At 31.4% G+C, this 21,754-nt stretch overlaps 1 protein-coding gene across 11 annotated transcripts in view; it reads right to left on the bottom strand.

The window, feature by feature from the left end:
- Atrnl1 (attractin like 1) overlaps positions 1-21,754 on the bottom strand; it is a 694,372-nt gene that overhangs the window by 416,845 nt on the left and 255,773 nt on the right. For all 11 annotated transcript variants that reach the window (XR_013437181.1, XR_013437180.1, XM_078044839.1 and 8 more), the window contains exons 22-24: positions 15,610-15,704; positions 11,421-11,499; positions 9,536-9,693 (exon numbers count right to left, since the gene is read on the bottom strand). Coding sequence is in view for 9 of the 11 variants with exons in the window: in XM_078044839.1 (XP_077900965.1) it covers positions 9,536-9,693; positions 11,421-11,499; positions 15,610-15,704 (332 nt within the window). In the remaining 2 variants the exon portion in view is untranslated. The remainder of the gene's footprint in view (positions 1-9,535; positions 9,694-11,420; positions 11,500-15,609; positions 15,705-21,754) is intronic.

A 21,754-nucleotide genomic window follows, 5' to 3' on the forward strand; every position in this document is an offset into this window, starting at 1 on the left:
TTTATATATTTGATTCAAAAAGTAGACTTTCATTTTCTAGATTATTGCTGATTTATGAAGGCATGTGAAATAAATCACATGTCTGACTCATAAGATGCAGCTATTCCCTTACTGGAAATTAACATGGAGTAATTTGCTTTTCCACTGAATTTTTATTTATGGAATCCAGTAACATTATATAGCAACATAAACAAGACTCCAGAATGTAAGTACAATCTTAAGTATCAAGTTTATTTATTAACTGTTGACAGCTGAAATACATGCTATATGCTGTCATTGTATATTAACATCTCATTGATCCACTCTTTTAAAGAAACTGTCATCACAGATCATGGACATTGATAAATTTTCAAAGGTATGCAGAAGCTCACATTTGAATTCAAAATGTAATATATTAATCCTTTGCCAAAAATTAATTTATTTTTTAAATTATGAAATGGAAATTCTTAGCAAACAATTTTTTCAAATGAAAAAATTGAAAACAGTCTTCATGAAACATTTTCTTTTGAAAATATTCTTCATAAGACATTTTCTTTAGAAAACACATTTTACACTTATGCAATCTTACCTAATTCAAACATTGCTAATAAAAAACAGCATTAGAGGGGTTGGGGTTAGGGTTTTGACTCAGTGGTAGAGCACTTGCCTTGCACATGTGAAGCACTAGGTTTGACCCTCAGCACCACATAAAATAAATAAACAAAATAAAGTTTAAAACAATAGTTGGGACATGCTTATTTTTAAAAAAAAGAAGAATGGCATTAGATGATGGTATTTTAGATAAGGAGTCAACTAACATTTTCTGTAAAGCCAGATATAAAATTTTCAACTTTTTAAAAATTGTAGTTGAACACAATACCTTTATTTTATTTATTTATGTTTATGTGGTGCTGAGGATCAGACTCCAGCACCTTGTATGTGTTAGGCAAATGCTCTACTGCTAAGTCACAATCCAGCCCCAAAATTTTCAGCTTTGTGAGCAATATGATCTCTTTATACTGCTCAACTCGGCCCTTACAATTTAAACTTGAGTTGTCTTCCTTCTAGGAATCTCCAGATCATTTATACCTAATAAATCCAGTTTTATCTTGAAGCTTCACTAAATTTCATCTCTTTCTACCTATTTGAGTACTTATATCAATAAGCGTAGTTAATATAACTTTTACTACTAGTTTTTGAACTTATAGCATGAAAAAGATTTAAAGTTTAAAAGAAAATGAAAAGGCATATTTAAAAACATATATGATAAATTCCTTCAGCTTATTAAAATTTGAAAGATAGCAACAAAACAACAATAATTAATAATAATATATTTATTAGTTGCAACTAGTTATTGTAACTAATGAGTTATGGAGTCATATAAAAAAAGATTAAGAGCATTAGCCCCAAATTTAATGATAACCCTTACTGAAAATTTCAAACAATACACATATGATAAACTATGTCTTTACTTCAATACCTTCTTAACCAATAGTGTACAATTTTATTTTGTGTTCAAATGATTAATTGTCTATGTTCAAACTGCTAATACATTCATGATAAAAGTGTACAGACATCAGGATTAAGATTCAGTTGTCTATTTTCTTCTGCATAACTTAACCATTATTAGCAAGGGGATTTCACTAGTCTAGAGTGAAAATCAGAATTGCAAATTAAAGAAAGATTCTTAGGATCATAAAAAATCAAATCTAAATTATGACATCAGTTTGCAGATTGACTTAATAGTGAATTACCAAATCTCATTTTCTCAGAAACAGGTAATTTAGATCCAATCTAATTAAATTTAATTTAAACTGTGATGTATAAATGTTGATGAGCAGCATTATTGTTGGGGAATACAAAGTACTTAAGTTCAATGCACTTTCAGATTTTAAAGTTATTATCATAGCAGCTATAGTAATATATATTTTCTTTTTTATTGTTAAGATTCACTTGCATGGCATTATAAGTCATAAAGAGTGTTACCAAAATAAAATCTCACTTTAAAAACTCATGATAATCAATTCAGTAGCATGATTCCCAGCACTCCAAAAGAAAAAGATTTTTTTTCCTATCTAATTACCAGATTATTGGCACATTTATTATTATAGCACTGCTATGGGTTTCATAGTCACTAAAATTTGTTAAGAATATTTCAATCTCCAGTTCTGGCTATATAAAAAGCTTTATAGAGGACAATGAAGAAAATTTGCTTCAAATTAAAATTATTTTCATGAAATTAAAACAGCTTTCAAAAAAAAAGGTTTAAGTGAAAAATTACATTAAAATGGCAGAGGATCTCCATAACTAAATTAAAGTCTCCATGACTAAATAAACTATGTAAAAATAGTCACCTACTTAAAATTGCCTACTCTGGTAGACACATTATGTATTTGACATGAAACACAACCCTTTTCTTGATTTCTAGACCTCCATTAGTAAGGATAAAGCTGATAGATTTATAGGAACTGAACAATTATAACATATATAACTCAGGAACCGGAACTAAAAGAAAAAAATCACAATTCAGTCATAAAAAACTTCATATGACACTTAGAAAAAGTAAAAACTCAACTAAAATGTTTATTGCTTAGACTTCATAAACATGAAAAAAAAGAGCCAGTAGATTTTTAAAGAGCAATGCTATTAGAATAAAAAGACAAACTTCACCCTTTCAATTTAGCAGTGATCATCACAAACTTCACCCACATGCAGTTTTTATACCCTAAAAACTGCCTGTATAAAATGTAGTTGACACTGAAATATTTCTTGAATATTAATTCATAAAAATAAAATAAAAAATTTAAAGGTATTTTTGATGAAAAAGACAGGAGGCAAGTAAGAAGTAAAAATATAGTTGATAGCACAGCTTTGATAAAATCTATTTTATTAAAAAAACTATTACAACTAAAATTTAAGTCAAGATCTTTACTGTATGAACAGACTATGTTAAACAATTTTCCAGCTATTTTTGATTACCCTAACTCTAAGGCTATTAAAATTTTAATATTTTTGCATGCATACATATTATATGTGTAATTTTTTATAATATTTAATTACTTTTTGGATACAATATATTTATTTATTATTTGTTTGTTTATTTTTATGTGGTGTTGAGGACCGAACTGCCTCACACGTTCTAGGCGAGCACTCTACTGCTGAGCCACAACCCAACCCCTATATGTGTAATTCTAATATTCATTAATACCTTAATATTTTAATATACAATCCACCCATTTCCAAAAGAAGCTTAAATGACTGTTTTACATACAAATAGCATTTAAACTATATATTATCAGCTCTGACTTTTTCAGAAATCTACTGCCTACCTAAAACAAAGTCAGAAAGTGACAGTAACTCCAAAGTCTCTAACAAGAAAACTCACCAACCAAATGCATAACAGGTTTCATAAGTATTCTAATAATTACCATATGTCATCTCTACAGTATCTCTGGCTGTAATAAAACCTGTACTCAAACATTTTTAAGGCAGAGCTCATTATTAAACCTGTCATTCTTTTGGACAGCTCTATCCACTAGAAATTCTGTCTCAGATTGCAATCTATTTCTCAATAATATCTATTGGCTAACTTTGATCCCACTCTCTACAGATACATATAAAGAATTAAAACTCTATTCTATGTAAAAATTCTAATTTCGTCAATCTTCTTATGATATTATTCCCTGATACAGTTTACCTTTTCTGGATGCATTTCAATTTGTCAATGTCCCTATTAATACATGGCAACCAGTACTGAGTATCTTCTATATGCTTATAATGTATTGAAATAAAGCATGTTCTCTGAAATGTTATTCGACATCTAAAGGCAAAGATTAAGAAAGATAGATAGACAAAAAATTCTAGAGTGAAACTATGCCTTAAGTTGAACTATAAGTATGAAAGTTACAGCTTTCAAATTCCAGTGCTTTGAATCACTGTTACTGGAGCCTTCTACTTTTACTTTTCAGAGTACCGGTCTCCCTAGGACCAAGAATTTTCCCAAGAATTTTAAGTTATCCTCATAAATCTACTAAGAAACATAAGGGAAAATATGAGAAATACAGAAGAAAAGACAAAAATATTTTTACAACAAAGAATAGAATGAATTGATATATGAATATAACAAATTAACATACTGGAAGACAAGACTGAAGAGAAATAAACAGTTGAGGTGGGGGGTAGAGAAGAAACAAAATGTAAAAGAAAAGCTAAAAGATATGGAAAACAGAAATTGAAGTGTGATCAGTCAAATAATAATCTCAGAATGTCAAAGAAAATAGACTGGAAGAAATAGTTGAAGGCAAAATGGCAAAAAGTGACTAACCTATACATTTTATTTTAGTGACTTCCTATACATTTTATTTTACATGTGTTACCTTTTTAACCTGCCTAACTATTCCATGACATTGTGATAGGTAGAATTTTAAGATGGCCCTCAAGATATCCATCCCATGGCGTACATTTCCTGTATAGTTCTTCTCCTCTAAGTGTAAGTGGAATCAAGAGTATACAACGGAAAAGCACTCCTAGTAAAAATGATGGAATTGTCATGCCTCTGATTGTATCAAACTTCACTTCAATAGATCTGAGAGATGTAAAGTAAAAAGAGATTGTACCAGTGAACCTGAAGAAGTTCAGCGTCATGTTGGGACCCATGGCAACAGCTTTTTGGAGCTAAGAGCAGCTCCTGGTTGATAGCAAGAAAAAGGATCCCAGTGCTACAGAACCAAGGAACTAAACCCTGCCAATAACTAGTGAGCTTGGAACACATCCTCCTGCTTCAAAGGAGATTCTAACCTCACTGATGCCATCCTTTAAGCCTTATGAAACAATGAACAGAGGACTCAGGTACCTCTCATGCAGATTCCATACCTACAGAAACTATGAAATAGACAAAAGGTAATGTTTTCAATTGATAAAATTGTGGTAATATGTTACTCAGCAGGAAAATTTAGTAAAGGCAGGCGCTATTATCATCTCTAATTTTACAAAGGAAGAAATCAAAGTACTGAGACTTAAAAAAAAAAAACTTCCAGTCATATTAACTGTAAATGGAGAATTTTAGTTGAAGGTATCATAGGAACTATATACCTTTGTTTTTTTTTGTTTGTTTGTTTTTTGGGTTTTGTTTATTTGTTTGCCAGTTGAAATGTCTCTAGCTTTATTGCTGTTACTTTGTTTTTATGGGATAACATTGATCATATTTAACCCTCATTTACCACTGCACTTTTGGTCAGCAAGGAAACTCTCTACCTTGTGTACTTATTGAAATTTTAATGTTAATCATGATAATAAAATAAACAGCTGACATTTATTGAGAACTCAGTGTGTCAGGCCATGTGCTAAGTACCTCATATATATGATCTCATTTAATCTTCAGCATTGGAGGCTGTAGCTGTCAGCATTTTACAAATGAGGAAACCAACATACAGAGGATAGGACTCAAGATCTCACAACTAATAGTGGACTGTCATCATTCTTTCTCTTAAACAAATACATGAAATATGTTCAGTTGCTTCTGAACATGTGAAGCTGTATGTCACATGGACTCTATGCTTAAGGAGCTTATGATACAGCAGGTGAAGTAAAACAATACAGAGGTACCTAGAAGGAAGAGTGAGGTGTGTGGTAAGCAGCCTGAACTTATGGACCCTTCCGGAAACTACCCCATTATTGTACATAGAACTTGAAGCATAATTTTGCCTCTTGAAATGACTCTAGCTTTATTGCTGTTACTTCTTTTTTGGGATAACATTGATCATATGGAGATGTGATGGTCATCATTATACAAAGTACATGTATGAAGACTTGTATTGGGTGCCAACATACCTTATATACAAACAAAGATAAGAAAAACTGTGGTATATATGTGTATTAAGAATTGTAATGTAAAAAAAGGAAACTGAGAAAACAATTTTGACCTATGGACCAAGATAAGAATATCACATTATAGATGGGCATTGATGGAAACTGTGCATGCAATTTCCCTTGTACCAAATTAATTAAATGCATACTTTAAAACAGTAAGTCTCTTTTCTCACTTTCAATAGCAATTGCATTTTTCCTAGTCAAACCTAGGACAATTTCCAAAAATAAACAAATATTAATTCCAGAAAAATATTCTTACTCTCTATATATTGATATACTTTTATTAAGATTACTCAAGATAATGGATATTTGTAATTTTTGGTCACAAGAAAATATCTCCTTCTTCAACAGGAATAACTTTCTTCAATTTTTCTTTTTCTTATTGGAGCAGGGAATCCTAATCCCATACTTTCTAGTATAGAAGTCTAAAAGACTTTTGTAAGTAAATTTCTTTTTCCTCTCATTTTCCTGGTACAGTGGGTTAGAGAGATGACTTACATTTGTCAGGTGAACTCATTCACTAAGATTTTAGATGGTGACTAATTGTATGTTGTGCTGATGAGACCAAGAAACTTCACTTCTTAGAGCAGCTATGCCCAGTCACGAATGTTAAGCAATTCATATATCTGAAAACTGCTGGAACTGACAGCTTTCTGCCTATTGCAAACATGATGATTTATTCTTATCTTTCATTTTGTTTACTGTACCTTATGCTAATAACTTATCTCCCTTCCTTGTGTTAGTCATATGTGATTTGGGCATCTTACAAAGATAAAACAATTTACTATACAAATTCATTTTTGTTACAGAAAGAATCTGGGATTAATTTTTCAATTAAGAGATTAGTAATGTATTACTCTTGAGGGAGAAATTATGGGTAATATGCACTTTCCTATACCTTTTCAACATGTAAAATGGATAGTTTATTAGTGCATATTATCCATTCTCAGCACCACATAAAATTAAAATAAATGTCAACTACTAAAAATAAAAAATTAAAAAAATATAAATTTTAAAAGGATCTATCCCTCATATTTCTAAATAGTTAATATTTGTGTACAAAAATATATTTCATTCTTATTGTAGACACATTTTTAAAAAGTAGAATTCCATACATATAACATGAATGATTTCACATATATAATAGTGAAAGTCATAAACCTTCTTTCTAGCCCAGTACATACTATATGGTACCATTCATGTGAAGTTGAAAATCAGACAAAAGTCATTCATGGTTGTAAGGACAATGGTAGTTACGGGAGGGACAATGACCCACAATGAATGTGTGAGGGAGGCTTCTGGGATACCTGAGTCGTCCATATCTTGATTATGTGGGGTAAGTAAAAAGTTCATCAAGCTCTATGGTAAGAGTTACATGCTTTATTATATTCCCCAGGACATAATATAATATTATTATATTCCTCAGGACTATATAATTTAAAAGAATGTTTTTATAATAAACATTAAAATATAAAAGTGAAATGAGATAGTCCTTAAAACATAAACATAATAAATAATGTAAATTTCACATTCTGTTACATATTATGACACATTCTATTTTGCTGTTATGAACAAGTCAAGAATATTGGAGGGACTAGGATTGTGGCTCAGTGACAGAGCGCTTATCTTGCAAGTATGAGGCACTGGGTTCGATCCTCAGCACCATATACAAATAAATAAATAAACAAAGGTATTGTGTTCGTCTACAAATATATATATATATATATATATATATATATATATATAAAGGATATTGGAAAGAACATGTGGAATCTGATTATTCTAAATTAAAAACACCATTCCAGTTTTCTCACAAATAAGATAAAATGGGAAAAAACATAAAAGGCCTATTCTCTTTATGTTTTCACAAAGATATTTGAATTATTTTTAATACTAGGTTATTAAACTACATGGCAATATTCTGAGGACTACTCTACAGAGCTTTAATATGAGAACCTGTCAGTATTCATTATTAAATTCTAAAAAAAAGAAAAAGGTGAAAAAAAAGAAGTATGGAAAAATTGGTACATTTCTAAGATTAATTGTGTTGACATTTATTGACTTTCAATTACAGATTTAGGCTTTTAATACTCGAAAAATCTAAGAATGGGAATTCTAAAATTATAGGTTATGTGCTAATAGTTTATAGAACTCCTTTATCTAAATGTTTTACTAAAATTTGAAATTCAACGAAACTGAAGACTTGATCCTTTGCACCTCAGATATTCCCAGGAAGATATTTAAAATCAGAATAACTCATTCTACTTAGGAGATAAAAAAGGTCAAGTAACATAAAATTAATTTTTAAAACTGTTTATTATAATATTACTATTTTATGTATAATAATTGCTTGATTGTTAAGGCCTTTAAATAAACATTACATGCTTTATTATATTCCTCAGCACTAATGTAATATTATTCTGTTCCTCAAAACACTATAATAATAATAGGAATTGGGCTCTACATATGATAGCTGTCCAAATTATTTTCCATGTTGTATATTCCCATATTGTATATTGGAAAGGTGTATTCAAATTTCATTATAAAAATTCTAGTATGATCTAAAAAGAGATTATAAGTATATTCTAAAAGAAAACCCAATCTACAAAGTTAATTTCTAACCATTAAATATCTATGTATATTGTAAAGTAAATATATAATTTAAAGTATAATTGCATGATCAAAATTAAACTATGGAAAAATTAAAATTAAAACAATCATACCAATTGTCATTACTACTCAGTAATCTCTATAGATGAGTCTTTCTTTCCTTCAATCATAAACTGAATAACTGAAATCTGATCGATATTTGTGTATGAATCCTAGAAAATAAATTATACATCCTCAATGTTGTTAAGTTTTTGAAAGATTTCATGGAAATATTTCTGATATTCTTCTATCAATATCTAAGTCAATCACTAATAATTTAGAAAAAAATTCTCAAATTAATTCCCATAACTAAATTTACTGTATAGTAATTTACACTAATTTCTGAACATTTAAGTTTCCTTTATTTAGGCGATACATCAAATTTACAGAAAAAATGTTTTCCATAAATGTGTGATTTTAAAAATCATTTACCCTCCAATCACATAGAAATTAACACAAGTGAAACATGAAAGTACTTCTAGTCACAGGAAATAAGCTGTCTATTATTAACATAAAAGATCTGTAAATCTTTAAAAGATTTTTCAACCTAACACTCTATAATCAATCAATCTTAAAGAAATAAATGAATGGGCAAATTCCAATATCAACATTTCTTTCATGAAAGCACAGAGTAGGAGCACAATCCTTGACTATTTTAGGCAGAAATAACATCCAAATGTTACCTAGAAATAAATTGGAACCTATCAATAGCCCAGCTCTAACCATAATAAAAGTGAAATATATGAAACACAGTACAGATGCAGAAATCAATTATGAGTGGTTGTGGGTCTTAAAGAAGTAACTACCAATACTGATCACCTTAAATCTTTAATGAAAGATTAAATTATGTTTAGTAGGCTATAGTAAAAATAAATTACTAAAAATAGCTAATAATTTCAAGTGGAATTGTACAAACCATCTTTTATATCCTTTAGTATTGTTCAAGTCAGTAATATGTCTTCATTTTGGACAAAAAGAGTACTCTTTTATAATGAAAATATTCAGTAATCATTTGAAACAAATACTCTTTAACACTTACCTGTATTTTAATGGGCCAGGAAAAGTTGCTGACATATACATAGAATGTAATGTTAGGATTGCTTCTGAAGTTAAATTTTTCATAGGAAAAACTGTCTCTGTATTCCTTTATATTAGTCTTGGAAACTATAGGAGTCTCTTCCCCAGATATTGTTCCAGCTAAAACATAAATAACAAATTTATATAAGTCATATTAGGAAAAAGAAATCTTTATTAACTTATATACATATAATACATTTAATTTTATAATTGTTCTTATAAAAAGACTACCAATATACATTCATATTTTTAATTTTGAATGACAAAGTAGAAAAGTTTAACATAAATTTAATGGGAATAGATTTAGTATCAATATTACTTTTGCTCTATATGTGTAATATGAATTGTGATGCATTCTACTGTCATACATAACAAATTAGAATTTTTAAAAAATGGTCTCCACCTTAAAAAAATTTAAAAAATGGCACATACTGAGGCAAGAGGATCAAGAGTTTAAAGCCAGCCTCAGCAACTTAGCAAGGATTGCTAAGCAACTCACTAAGATCCTGTCTCTAAATAAAATACAAAAAAGGACTGGGGATGTGGTTCAGTGGTTAAGTGCCCCTGAGTTCATAACATAAAAGAGGAAATAATGATCTGTAAATCTTTAAAAGATTTTACAATCTAACAATCTATTAATCAATCAATCTTAAAGAAATAAAAAATACTACCACTAATTAAATGCTATGTAGTAGACTCACTTCAAAATTTTATATTCTTTTCTAATAATAAATTGCATCCCATAAGTATAATCTTTATTTTTCAATTTGAAACCCGAACCTCAGAAAGTCTAAAGCAGTAGCCCGAAATTTATTAGCTACTACCAGCAAATTCTTCTTTGGAATTCAGGCATATATGGCTCCAGAAACTGAGCTTCTTCTACTAACTACTACTTCACAGAGATTTCCAAACAAATTGGACCATATTTTCACATGTCTCAATCCAATTAAAAAATGAAAAAACATCAATTTATTTGATTTACCACCAATTGAACATCACTAATTTAAATATTTTGGGAGAAGGCCATAATTTAAAACATGAGCTAAATGCTCAATTAGTTAAACACATATTGGTCACTCAATAAGTATTCAGTGAAGTTAACTGAATGTAACAAAGTGTTTCAACCAATCTTAGCAAGAGTAATAAATATTAGAAGTAATTAGAATTAGTATTCTAAGTAAATGAATTAATTTTCAATTTAGTATTGCAAATCACCTTAAAATGTATATTCTTGGATTTTTAAAATGTATATTCTTGGATTCATCTCCTACATAAGTAGTGAAAAATGAGCATAAAATTTCACAATTTAACATAGAAGTTTAAACTTTTTCATAGTTAACACATTTCAAAAGTCAGAATTTTCAACTGAAAGCCTTACTATGGAAGACATTTTGTGCAGTCTTTTCTTGATTTCCTCTTAGCACTAAAGCTGACAAGAAGTATATTTCTAAGCTTAAAAACCGTAGATTAGTTACTATTTTTATCAGCATACATAGAAGAATTTCATTGTTTTATGTAAATATTAAGGTTAATAACTAAACATAGTTTCAATTGTGAACTGAATAACTGAAATCTCAATCTCTTCAGTCATTAATCTATATTAATTAAAATCACAGCATTTTATAACAAGCTATTTAAAAATAATTAAGAACTGTATATTTTTAGCCATCTAATTTTAATTGAATAAGGGTAAAAGGTAACAAAGTTTGATTCATGGTGCTATTTATTATCTTTATCAATACTCACAATATGACTACAGTATATAATTTTTATTTGATTTAGCTAAGTGAACAGAACTTCAATATAGAAGCTTATCTGAAAGAGAAATAACACAAAAATTTTTTTACCTGTTGAGCCAACGGACCATGTAATATTGAGATTAAAGTTGTTTGATGCATTAATTGAAATATCCAAATTTTTGTTTGACTACAAGAAAGAAAATATAAAAGTTAAAACATTTAAAGCATAGCAAAATACATATGATTTAGTCTACTAATTTATATTTGTCTATGCTATATTTTTCAAACCATACATTATGTAAATATTCAACTGAATAGGTATAGATGTCATTCATGATTTTTAAATGAAAAAAAAGTCTGTAAAAAAATTCAGAGTAAGATTTAAAGCTCTTCATTTATCTTCTCTACTATGACTTGGACTTTTGAATAAAATGGAGATATAATGACCTCTTTCAAGAAGGGAGGATGAAAAAAAAAAAGCAAGGCTCCAGCCATCATGAAGATAGGTAGGTGTCATCGATAATATTAGATATGGGGAAACAGAATGCCTTCATTTTCTTTCTCTTTTTCTTCATCTTCAGCCAGAGAACCAGGGGATTAAGAAGGAGAACTTGCTCATCAATCTCTATCTAAAAGGGGTGGAATTTTTTAAACTCTCAATGATATGACTCAAAAATAATCGCTATTTTTATAAAAGCAACACATGTTAGAAACAATGTGTCCCTAGGAAGCGTAAATCCTATTTTCTCTTGAAGCCCTCTTCGTAATTGTTTGCATATTATCATGTGCAAAATTAAACATGAAAATAACTTGTCGTAAAGGTTATAAAGATTTCCAATTGATAAAAAAAACTACAAACCTCTTGTATTTTCAGTTCATCCTCTATAAACTCCAAGTTTAGGTATTATTGAAATAGGTATTACGGACCATGTAATATTGAGATTAAAGTTTTTGATGCATTAATATATACCATAACTGAAACCCTATGAAAACCACTTAGGGTGCTTTTTTTCAATGCTGTTCCAAAAGATATAATTCTATGATTATCCCAGAAAATTATTAAATCCATCATTAAGAATGTGGGTGAGTTCAATAATGTGATTCAAAAACCTACTTAAGAAACTGCTCATATGAAAGACTGACTAGAAGTGGTCAACAATGGGTTGAACTTAAGTCTGTTGTTAAAATGCAAGAAAATTAATAAAATAACCAAGACATCTGCTGTTTGTTACTATTTTTTATAGAATAAGCAGGAAACCTTGATCTATAACCCGATATTAATATTAGAGATTATTCCCAGGTGAATATATCCTTAATTAAAGATGACTAACACAAAATGATGTCCCAAGCATTCTTGTGACACTTCTCATGATAGTTTAGCATCAGAACATGTGTCTGGGATCTTGGATTCAACTGGCAAGATAGCAAACAGTAAAAGTGAAAGCCTGGGGCTGGGGTTGTGGCTCGGCACTACAATGCTCACCTAGCACATGCAAGGTCCTGCGTTCTATTCTCATTACCACATAAAAATAAATAAATAAAGGTATTGTGTCCAACTACAACTAAATATTATATATATACAAATATATATATACACACACACAAACACACATATATATATACACACACACATATATATGTGCATATATATATTTAATATATATATGCATATATATTAAAAAATATATATACATATATATTTTTTAAGTGAAAGCTGGGACATCTTAAAGCACTAGGGATGATAAAGGAACACACTGAAACTGTAGCAATCTGATCACGCATGTATGACATCATGGGTGATATTGGGAGGAATATTACTATTGAGTCAAATATCTCACTGGATTTAAATTTCTTATATACTCAAAACACCCCACATATTTGCAATTACTATTAACAATCAAGAAATGGTAAAGAATGAAACTCTGATTCTGTTATAGCATTCTTGAATCCTAAAAACATTACATTAAGTACAATAACGCAGATACAAAGGGTCAAATACAGCATGATTATCTCATTATGAGATACCTAGGACAAGAAAAGTCAGAGACAGAAAGTACAATAAAGGTACTAGGAGCTGGGGGAGGAAGAATGCAGAATTATTTCACAATAGACACAGACTTTGTATTAGAGACAAATGAGAAGATTCTAGAAATGGATAATGGCAATGACTGTATATTATAACTATATTTCTTTTTTTTTAGTTATTGATGGACCTTTATTTATTTTACTTTATATGCAGTCCTGAGAATCAAACCCAGTGCCTCACATATACTAGCCAAGTGCTCTACCAGTGAGCCACAACCCCAGCCCCATTATGATTATATATATATATATATATTAATATTTTCTTTTTTAGTTGTAGTTTGACACAATACCTTTATTTTATTTATTTTATGTGGTGCTGAGATCCGACCCAGGGCCTCAAATTGCTAGATGAGCCCTCTACCGCTGAGCCACATCCCTGGACCTATAATTATATTTAATGCTACAAAACTGCACACCTACAAAGTGAGTGGTTAAAATGGTAAATTAATTTATATATTTACCACAATAAAAAGCAGCCAATGGATTAAAATGGACTTCTAAATACCTACACATTGATAATATACTTGCTGACATTATTAACGTATTTTATAGAAACATATAGTGCAGACAGGATTGTATTTGAAATAAAATATCTTTAAAATATCTATAAAAACTATTTAAACATCAAAACCTTAAATGTATTTCCAAGAATTCCTTAAACCTAGGGAATAGCTAGGTGTGGTGGCTCACACTTGTAATCCCAGCAACTCAGGAGTGTGAGACCAGAAGATCACCAAGTTCAAGGGCAGCCTCAGGAACTTGGGAAGATCCTAAGCAACTCAGTGAGACCCTGTCTCAAAATAAAAATAAAATGGCCTGGGATATAGCTCAATGGTAAAGTCCCTCTAGGTTTAATCATTAGTACCAAAAAACAACAACAAAACCCTAGGGAATAAGGAGTAACAGAATAAATCTTTTATTGTGGGAAGGCAAAATCCTATTTAACTAGAAAAGGAAACTTTAAGAAATTATATAGTTTATCAGTAATTCTAATGACATTTTTTACTGTTTTCATTTCAAATTTATTGTTTGCTGGGTCTATTACATGAATAAGATATTTTTAAACTACATATGTATTTGCTTACATGTATGATTCAAAGACATAACCTCTAAAATATCATGATAAAAAAACCATATATACACTTTTGATATTGGTGTTTGCCCAGTACCTAGAGAAAAATACGTATTTGCCTTATTGAAGGCACTAATCTGAAGGAGGACTTAAGTACTTACTAAAGAGAAAAGTTATACAGCACACGTTCTTCTTTATGCATGTTTTAAAGATGGTTTGGTCATTTGTTAGAGTACATTCTTTACTATTATAAACATCTGACACAATCACTTTATTAAGCTTATTTTGGTTCATATTTTTGAGGTTCCAGTTGGTCCAACCACTTTGGGACAGTGATGAGGCAGACAGGTTTTAAAGAAAAGGAGCTCAAAATTTTCAGAATATATTTAGATGTTTCACCTCTTGAATACTAATACATAATGTGGATTAATATATAAATAAAAATGTATATGTATAATGTAGTCATTTTTAAATTAGTTATTTTTGTTTCCAAAACTTAAAATTCCACAGAAATAAGCTATATGGTTGATATTTCTATTTCTTAGGCTTTTTAACTTATAAAATCTCAAATGGATATTAATATATGTGTTATTTCATGACAAACTTAAATCCTTTCCTTAAACTGATATGTTTATATTAAAATTTATAATTAAATTTTCATACATTTAAACTTCCTAAGGTTGTAAAATTATATCACTGACGAAGTGAGCACTGTACAGCTCAGCAAAACCAGTGGATTTAGAAAAATGACAATGAAAATCTACAACTATGGAATGGTGTAAGGGAAAAAATACGTTTTAAAATCATGCTTTGATTTGTAGCTTTCAAATTTGTAGTCTCTTTCAAAAGAGACTACTCTGATTTTGACTGAATGTTTATGATCATAAATTGTTATAAAAGTAAACATACAAATAATACATAACTTAAAAATAGGAACATTTGCAATAATATGAAATACAAATTTTCTGGATTAAAAAGACACTTAAATTGTATGAAAAGAAAAAAATTCATAGAATTAGTTTTTTCTATAATATCCCTAAAATTTGACACTTTGAGAATGAGGAAAGTCACAATTAAAAACAGAAAAGTTGTATCACTTGATCCCAGTATAATTATATTATAAAGACACCATTTCCTCACCTGTTCTGGGTTTGCTATGAAGTTTATGGCAGTATGGTGGCGATCATCTTCCTGTAACAAGCTGAAGGTGAACTGATAGTCGATCAAAAGGCTGTCTGCAGGGGAAAAAAATAGAGTACTCATATGCACTTTTAAAAACCTGTAAAACTAAAGTTAATGGAAAATATATTATACACCATATTTAAAAATTATCCTCATTAAATACTAGTAGCCTATTGAAGACTAGCAAAATAATTATTACCTTTAACAATTTTAAAATGATTATTGATGAACACATAAGATTAAAGAAATTCACAGAAAAGACATTTTTAAATCTTTATCTCTAGCAATAAACATCAAAACATACAGTTCATCCTAATTCCTCAAAAATCTATTTGTACAATTAATGTTTATAATTAAAAAAAACAGAATAACCATAATAATTATATTTTTAATTCTTTTTTGTGATTACAAAAGTACTTTGCAAATACCAGACATTCTAGAAACTGTATAACAGTAAGAAAATAAAATAAAAGCCATCCATAATCTTATACTAAAGAGAAAAGAAATTAACCTTTTGGTGCATTTTATTTCAGCTAAAATTCTATAGACATAAAGATAGAACTTTTGTTATTCTACTTTCTTAAAATTTTAATTCATTGAAAACATGAACTCTAATAATTATATTTCATTATATACACTAATTCATTTACTTGTTCATCTTGTGATAATTATTAGCTTTAACAATTTTAAAATGATTATGTGATGAGCACTAAGATTAAAGCAATTCACAGGAAAGACATTTTTAAATTTTGTCCATACATCATGCTAAAACTAAGATAAAGAATTGAAATGTTATAGGATCTGCAAAATTTCATGTGCCACACAAAGTGGAGTCCTACTCATAATGTCAAACTGCCAGCATTGTAATAAGTGCTTTAAATTATTTTAAGTAATGTTTCCTCAAACTCCAGTCATTGTCTAATCAAATTTTTGACCACATATTCAAGTGTGATTTTGAGGCCTGTACAAAAGGACAGTCAATGTAGGTAATGAATGACTGAGTCAGGAAGATGCAGGCTGACTTGAAGGAAATAAAATGCTAGTACCTCCAGAGTTCATCCCCTTCCTCCAACCTATTGCCAAGGTTACCTGTTCATCATAACCAGGAGTTATTAATATGTATCTCTTGGTGGCTTCATTCCTACCCTTGGATCACTTCACCTTTAGGTCGTGTAGGCAGGATGGGAGGAGGGGGCATGAGAAAGTAAAATGTAAAATCTATAAAAGGGGCAGGACAACACTCTCACTCCCTTGGGCACCAGCTTTGGAACCCCTTCTCTGTAGAGAACTCTTCGTTTCTCTGTCTCACTCTCTCTGGAGGACTGCCTCCCACCCCCTATCAGCCCTCTGTTCTATTCCTTAAATAAAACCTTTTGCTCTTGCTCCAGTGTTTCTCGGGTGTTGACTCTTCAGCACCAGGGGATTTGGGACCCGGATCTTGATTTATTTTCAACACTGGTATCATCTCTGGTTTCAAATGGGCACTCATCCAGGATCATGACCAAGGTAAGCTCCTTTGCATTCACCCCACATTTTTCTGAGTTGTGTCTTTCTGTCTCTTTCTTTCTTTCTGGAGGACAATAATGTGCACTACTTGCCTAATTAAATGCAGTTAGTACAAGCCTCAATTCTTCAAGACTCAGGTTACAGGTTTCATGGCATAGGTGGCTTCTAAATCACCTATCCTGTAATTCAGGCATGTTGGATTTTGCCAAATGTTTCTCACTATCTTATCCAGGCTCAGAGAGCATTTGGCCTGAGTACACAGTGTCTCTAATCCTAATGTGCCTTTGGATGCATGGAGATGGACAAAGGGTTGCGACAACTGTAAGGATCTGGCCGAGACCACTCCCTGGTGAACCTCAAAGATTTCTCCCCCAATTCCCTCTCCCTGCCGCCCTATGGGATATCTGCGCTGACTAGTCAATAAAGCAGCACTGATTAAAAGCCCCAAAACACATGTACCTCCAAATGAGCCATACTGCACTCCCCCACAATCACTCCTCCCCAAGCACCCCTCTCCTCTCACTGATTAGACTCTAGCTGCTCAGACTCTAGGGTTGTGACAGGGACATGAACTGGTTCATAAGGAAATGTCTGCATTCACTTTGTTCGAATATTAAGCTTTTACAAGCCTGTAGGGATTCCCATTGTTGTTTCTGTGCTCCTGTGTGCTCTAGGAGCATCTTTGGCTGCAAAAAGGAGACATATTCAATTCACCCCTTAAGTAAACTCCTCTAGGAAAAAAATATTAAGCATCTAACGACCACTAGATGTTCTCTATTCCCTCTGGGGATTCTTTTATCCCACAGGGCAGAGAAATGCACCCCATTATAGGCTTTTTTTCCATGGGTTATTACATTGGAAGTTTATAGTGGCAGGAGAGTTCAGTCATGCCTCTGAGTCTGAATTTCCCAGGGTCTTTGGCATGGGGCAAATGAAGCCCTTGATATTCTGCCAAGGAGCCAGCAATAGAGTTAGCAGAACCAGGTGGTGAAAGACAGGTTTGCTGCACTGTCAGAAGCTCATGGGGAGATGTCCCTAGTGAAATGGGCAGTTTTCTCTGGCATGGTCACCTGAGTACTGTTTTCTCATTCTCAGATGGGAGCTTCATTCTCAGCCATTATGCCAGGTTCACCATTAGCCTGCACAGTGAAAAAATTGGGATTTTTACTTTGTTCCAGAGGGGAACCTTGTCCTCAGAAAAGAGAAGTGGAAACTGCTAGCCACTACAGGCTCTCAGAGCTAGATGCACAAAAAGTGTCTCATTTTCTTCTGCTGCCAGGCCAGTGAAATGACATAATCACAGTTGGAAAAAGGATATCTCATAATTTTGTGCATCCAACCTAGCCTGATTACAAACTGGAGAGATGAAAACAAGTCTCTGGAGGATAAAATATAGGACCAAACCTTAAGAGACTGATTTTACAAAAGAAAAAAAAATGGTTAAAATGCCCTATGCATAAAGTTTTGCCTCTCAAGCTTGAAAGAGCAGCTTCTCTTACTTCTTAGCTTCTGCCAGATCTCTATCATCAACAAGGATTACATTTGAAATGTAAATTACAGAGCATACAAAGCTTTCAAGACTTTCAGGGCTTGCAGAGAACTGGCTTGAGACCAAAGCAAGGTCTTGCACTCTACCACCCTGCTTTCTTAGTAAGTTCCTCTCTATAAACACTGCAGCACAGGGAGGAAAAATGGAATGACCTCATGTATACAAGTCTTTTGATAATCCTTACCTGAGGACTTCAGGACCCTCACATTCTCTGAATATCTGAACTGACTCTAATCTGAGCCAAAATAGTGAACTCTGATCTGATAAAGATGTACTATATGCTCCTTTATTAATTACAGCCATGTCATTTTCTTAGAACATCTGTTTTTTTTTTAATTCTATATTTTTGAGATCATGGTTTTATGGTGAATTCATACTTGATCCTGCACACCCAAGTTAATATATTTTTTATTAGTCTTATTTTATCTAACTAGAGATTTTTATACTCTGTTTTTGTTCAGAGGCCAATTTTAAGGGTTAGCTCTCAAACACATTAGAAAATACTACAGGGACACAGCCACATCAATGTTTATAGCAGCAGCACATTTCACAATAGCTAAACTGTGGAGCCAACCTAGATGCCCTTCAATGGATGAATGGATAAAAAAAATGTGGCATATATATACACAATGGAATTTTACTCAGCAATAAAAGAAAATAAAATCATGGCATTCACAGGTAAATGGATGGCACTGGAGATGATAATGCTAAGTTAGCCAATCCCCAAAAAAACAAATGCCGAATGTTTTCTCTGATATAAGGAGGCTGACTCATAGTGAGGTAGGGAGGGGGAACATGGGACGAATAAATGAATTCTAGATAGGGAAGAGGGGAGAAAGGGAGAGGGAGGAGACAGGGGATTAGCAAGAATGGTGGAATGTGATGGACATCATTATCTAAAGTACATGTATGAAGACATGAATTGGTGTCAACCTATTTTATATACAAACAGAGATATGAAAAAATGTGGTATATATGTGTAATAAGAATTGTAATGCAAAAAAATACAAGTACATGTATAAAGACATGAATTGGCATGAGCATACTTTATACAAAGATATGAAAAGATGTGCTCTATAGTGTAATAAGTTTTGTAATACATTCCACTGTCGTGTATTTTTAAAAAAATAAAATCAATTAAAAAAAAATAAAAAAGAAAATCTCCTTCACAAAATCCTAAGAAGGACATATACATAGTAATGTTGGGAATAAATCTGATAGCCATCGAAGACAAGTGGCCATCTGATTTCATTGTCCACTATTGCTGCCAGACCTTACCCCTGTCATTTCCAACTCTACATCATAGGGAGACTATATTTAAGACTATATTTAAGTCATAATGTGAAAGTTCAAAAAAGCATTATTTTAATTTCTAACAAGTTATCTATAGAGGCCTTTTAAAAATTTTTTCTAGTTGTAGATAGACACAATATTTTTATTTATTTATTTTTATGTGGTACTGAGGATCGAACCCAGTACCTCACACATGTGAGGCAGGCGCTCCACCACTGAGCTACAGCCCCAGCTTCTTTTTTTTTTTTTTAATTGGTTGTTCACAACATTACAAAGCTCTTGACATATCATATTTCATACATTAGATTGAAGTGGGTTATGAACTCCCAATTTTACCCCAAATGCAGATTGCAGAATCACGTCGGTGACACATCCACAATTTTACATCATGCCCTATTAGTAATTGTTGTATTCTGCTACCTTTCCTATCCCCTACTATCCCCCCTCCCCTCAGCCCCAGCTTCTAATAGAACCTTTAATAAACATCTGTAGCATTGCTTCCTACCTGTGGAGATCTACCTACAAAAAGCTACAATATCTTTTTCCCTCTCTGTTTTATGTATGTGTGGACAGCTGTGTATTGTACTACTGCATCTACATATGTGTTTGTGTCCATATATCATTTACATGGTATCAAAATTGGTGTAAGAACACTCATAAATCAAAATTTAAAAGAAAAATGGATCCAAATATTTTTTAGTTCATGTGACTTAAAAAAGGTTCAATTTAAATTAGGTAAACATATGAGAGTAAAGATGTGAGTTCTTCTAGGTAGTCATAAAATTAACAGCATATTGGTTTCTACAAAATTTATAGAATGCAATATCTATTGCTTCTAGGATGTGTCTTCAACAAAGAAGAGATGGCTAGTACTGTGAACTACAGTTACCTGATATCTTCTCGGTTTTTACAGTTAAAATTAGTAAATTAGATTTAACAACAGGGAGATTAATCATAAATGTGTTTGTTAAAGGAGACACTAATTAATTTGCAAAGTAAAAGTGCTAAAACATCAACTGCTAAATACAAAATCAAGTACTCTTGACTTCTTAAATTCCACAGGTAATATATTTAAACATTATGTGTTTTCTCTATGAGCACAACTTTATAGCCCAGAAAGTTTCACAAAGAGGGGTATCATAGTTGTGCCCATAATTTTCATAAATGGGTAAATGAAAAAAAAATGTTGATTTTGCTTTGTTTCTATGTCATCTCTAAAAAGCAAGGTTATTAAGAGTTAAGATTTGATCAGGTGTAATTATATACAAAGAGTACAAAATGTTTCAGTTGAGTTTCAATTAAAGTACTATGAAAACAAAGTTTTTCTTTATATTAAAGTGGAATAAATGTCTAAATTCAGAAATTTCATAAAGATTGCTACAAAATATGAATTTAAAAAGAGGTCAATGATAAACTCAGCCTAATTCCCTCTTAAGATTGGGAGCCATCTCGCCACAAAGGCATTAAACGCTAATTTCAGCTTTACTATAAATTAATGTGATTTCTAAACTTGCTTGGAATGCCTGCCTGTGCCTTAAACTCACCCATGCCCGGCTTTCCCTGACCGGATAACAATCCTCTCTGAAACTTTAGTGGCCCTCATTTCCCTGGCCAGATAAGGACCCCTCTGAAACTCTAATGGTGCCTCATACACTCCATGCTGAGATCTACTACCTGCCTTTGTGTTATGCTTGTCAAAATTTTGTTATCTGTAAGTTCTCAAGACACCCCCCTTTGTGTAACTTTCTGGGCTAC

The sequence above is a fragment of the Ictidomys tridecemlineatus genome, chromosome 1 (genome assembly GCF_052094955.1).
Source record: "Ictidomys tridecemlineatus isolate mIctTri1 chromosome 1, mIctTri1.hap1, whole genome shotgun sequence".
In the NCBI taxonomy this organism is placed as follows: Eukaryota; Metazoa; Chordata; class Mammalia; order Rodentia; family Sciuridae; genus Ictidomys; species Ictidomys tridecemlineatus.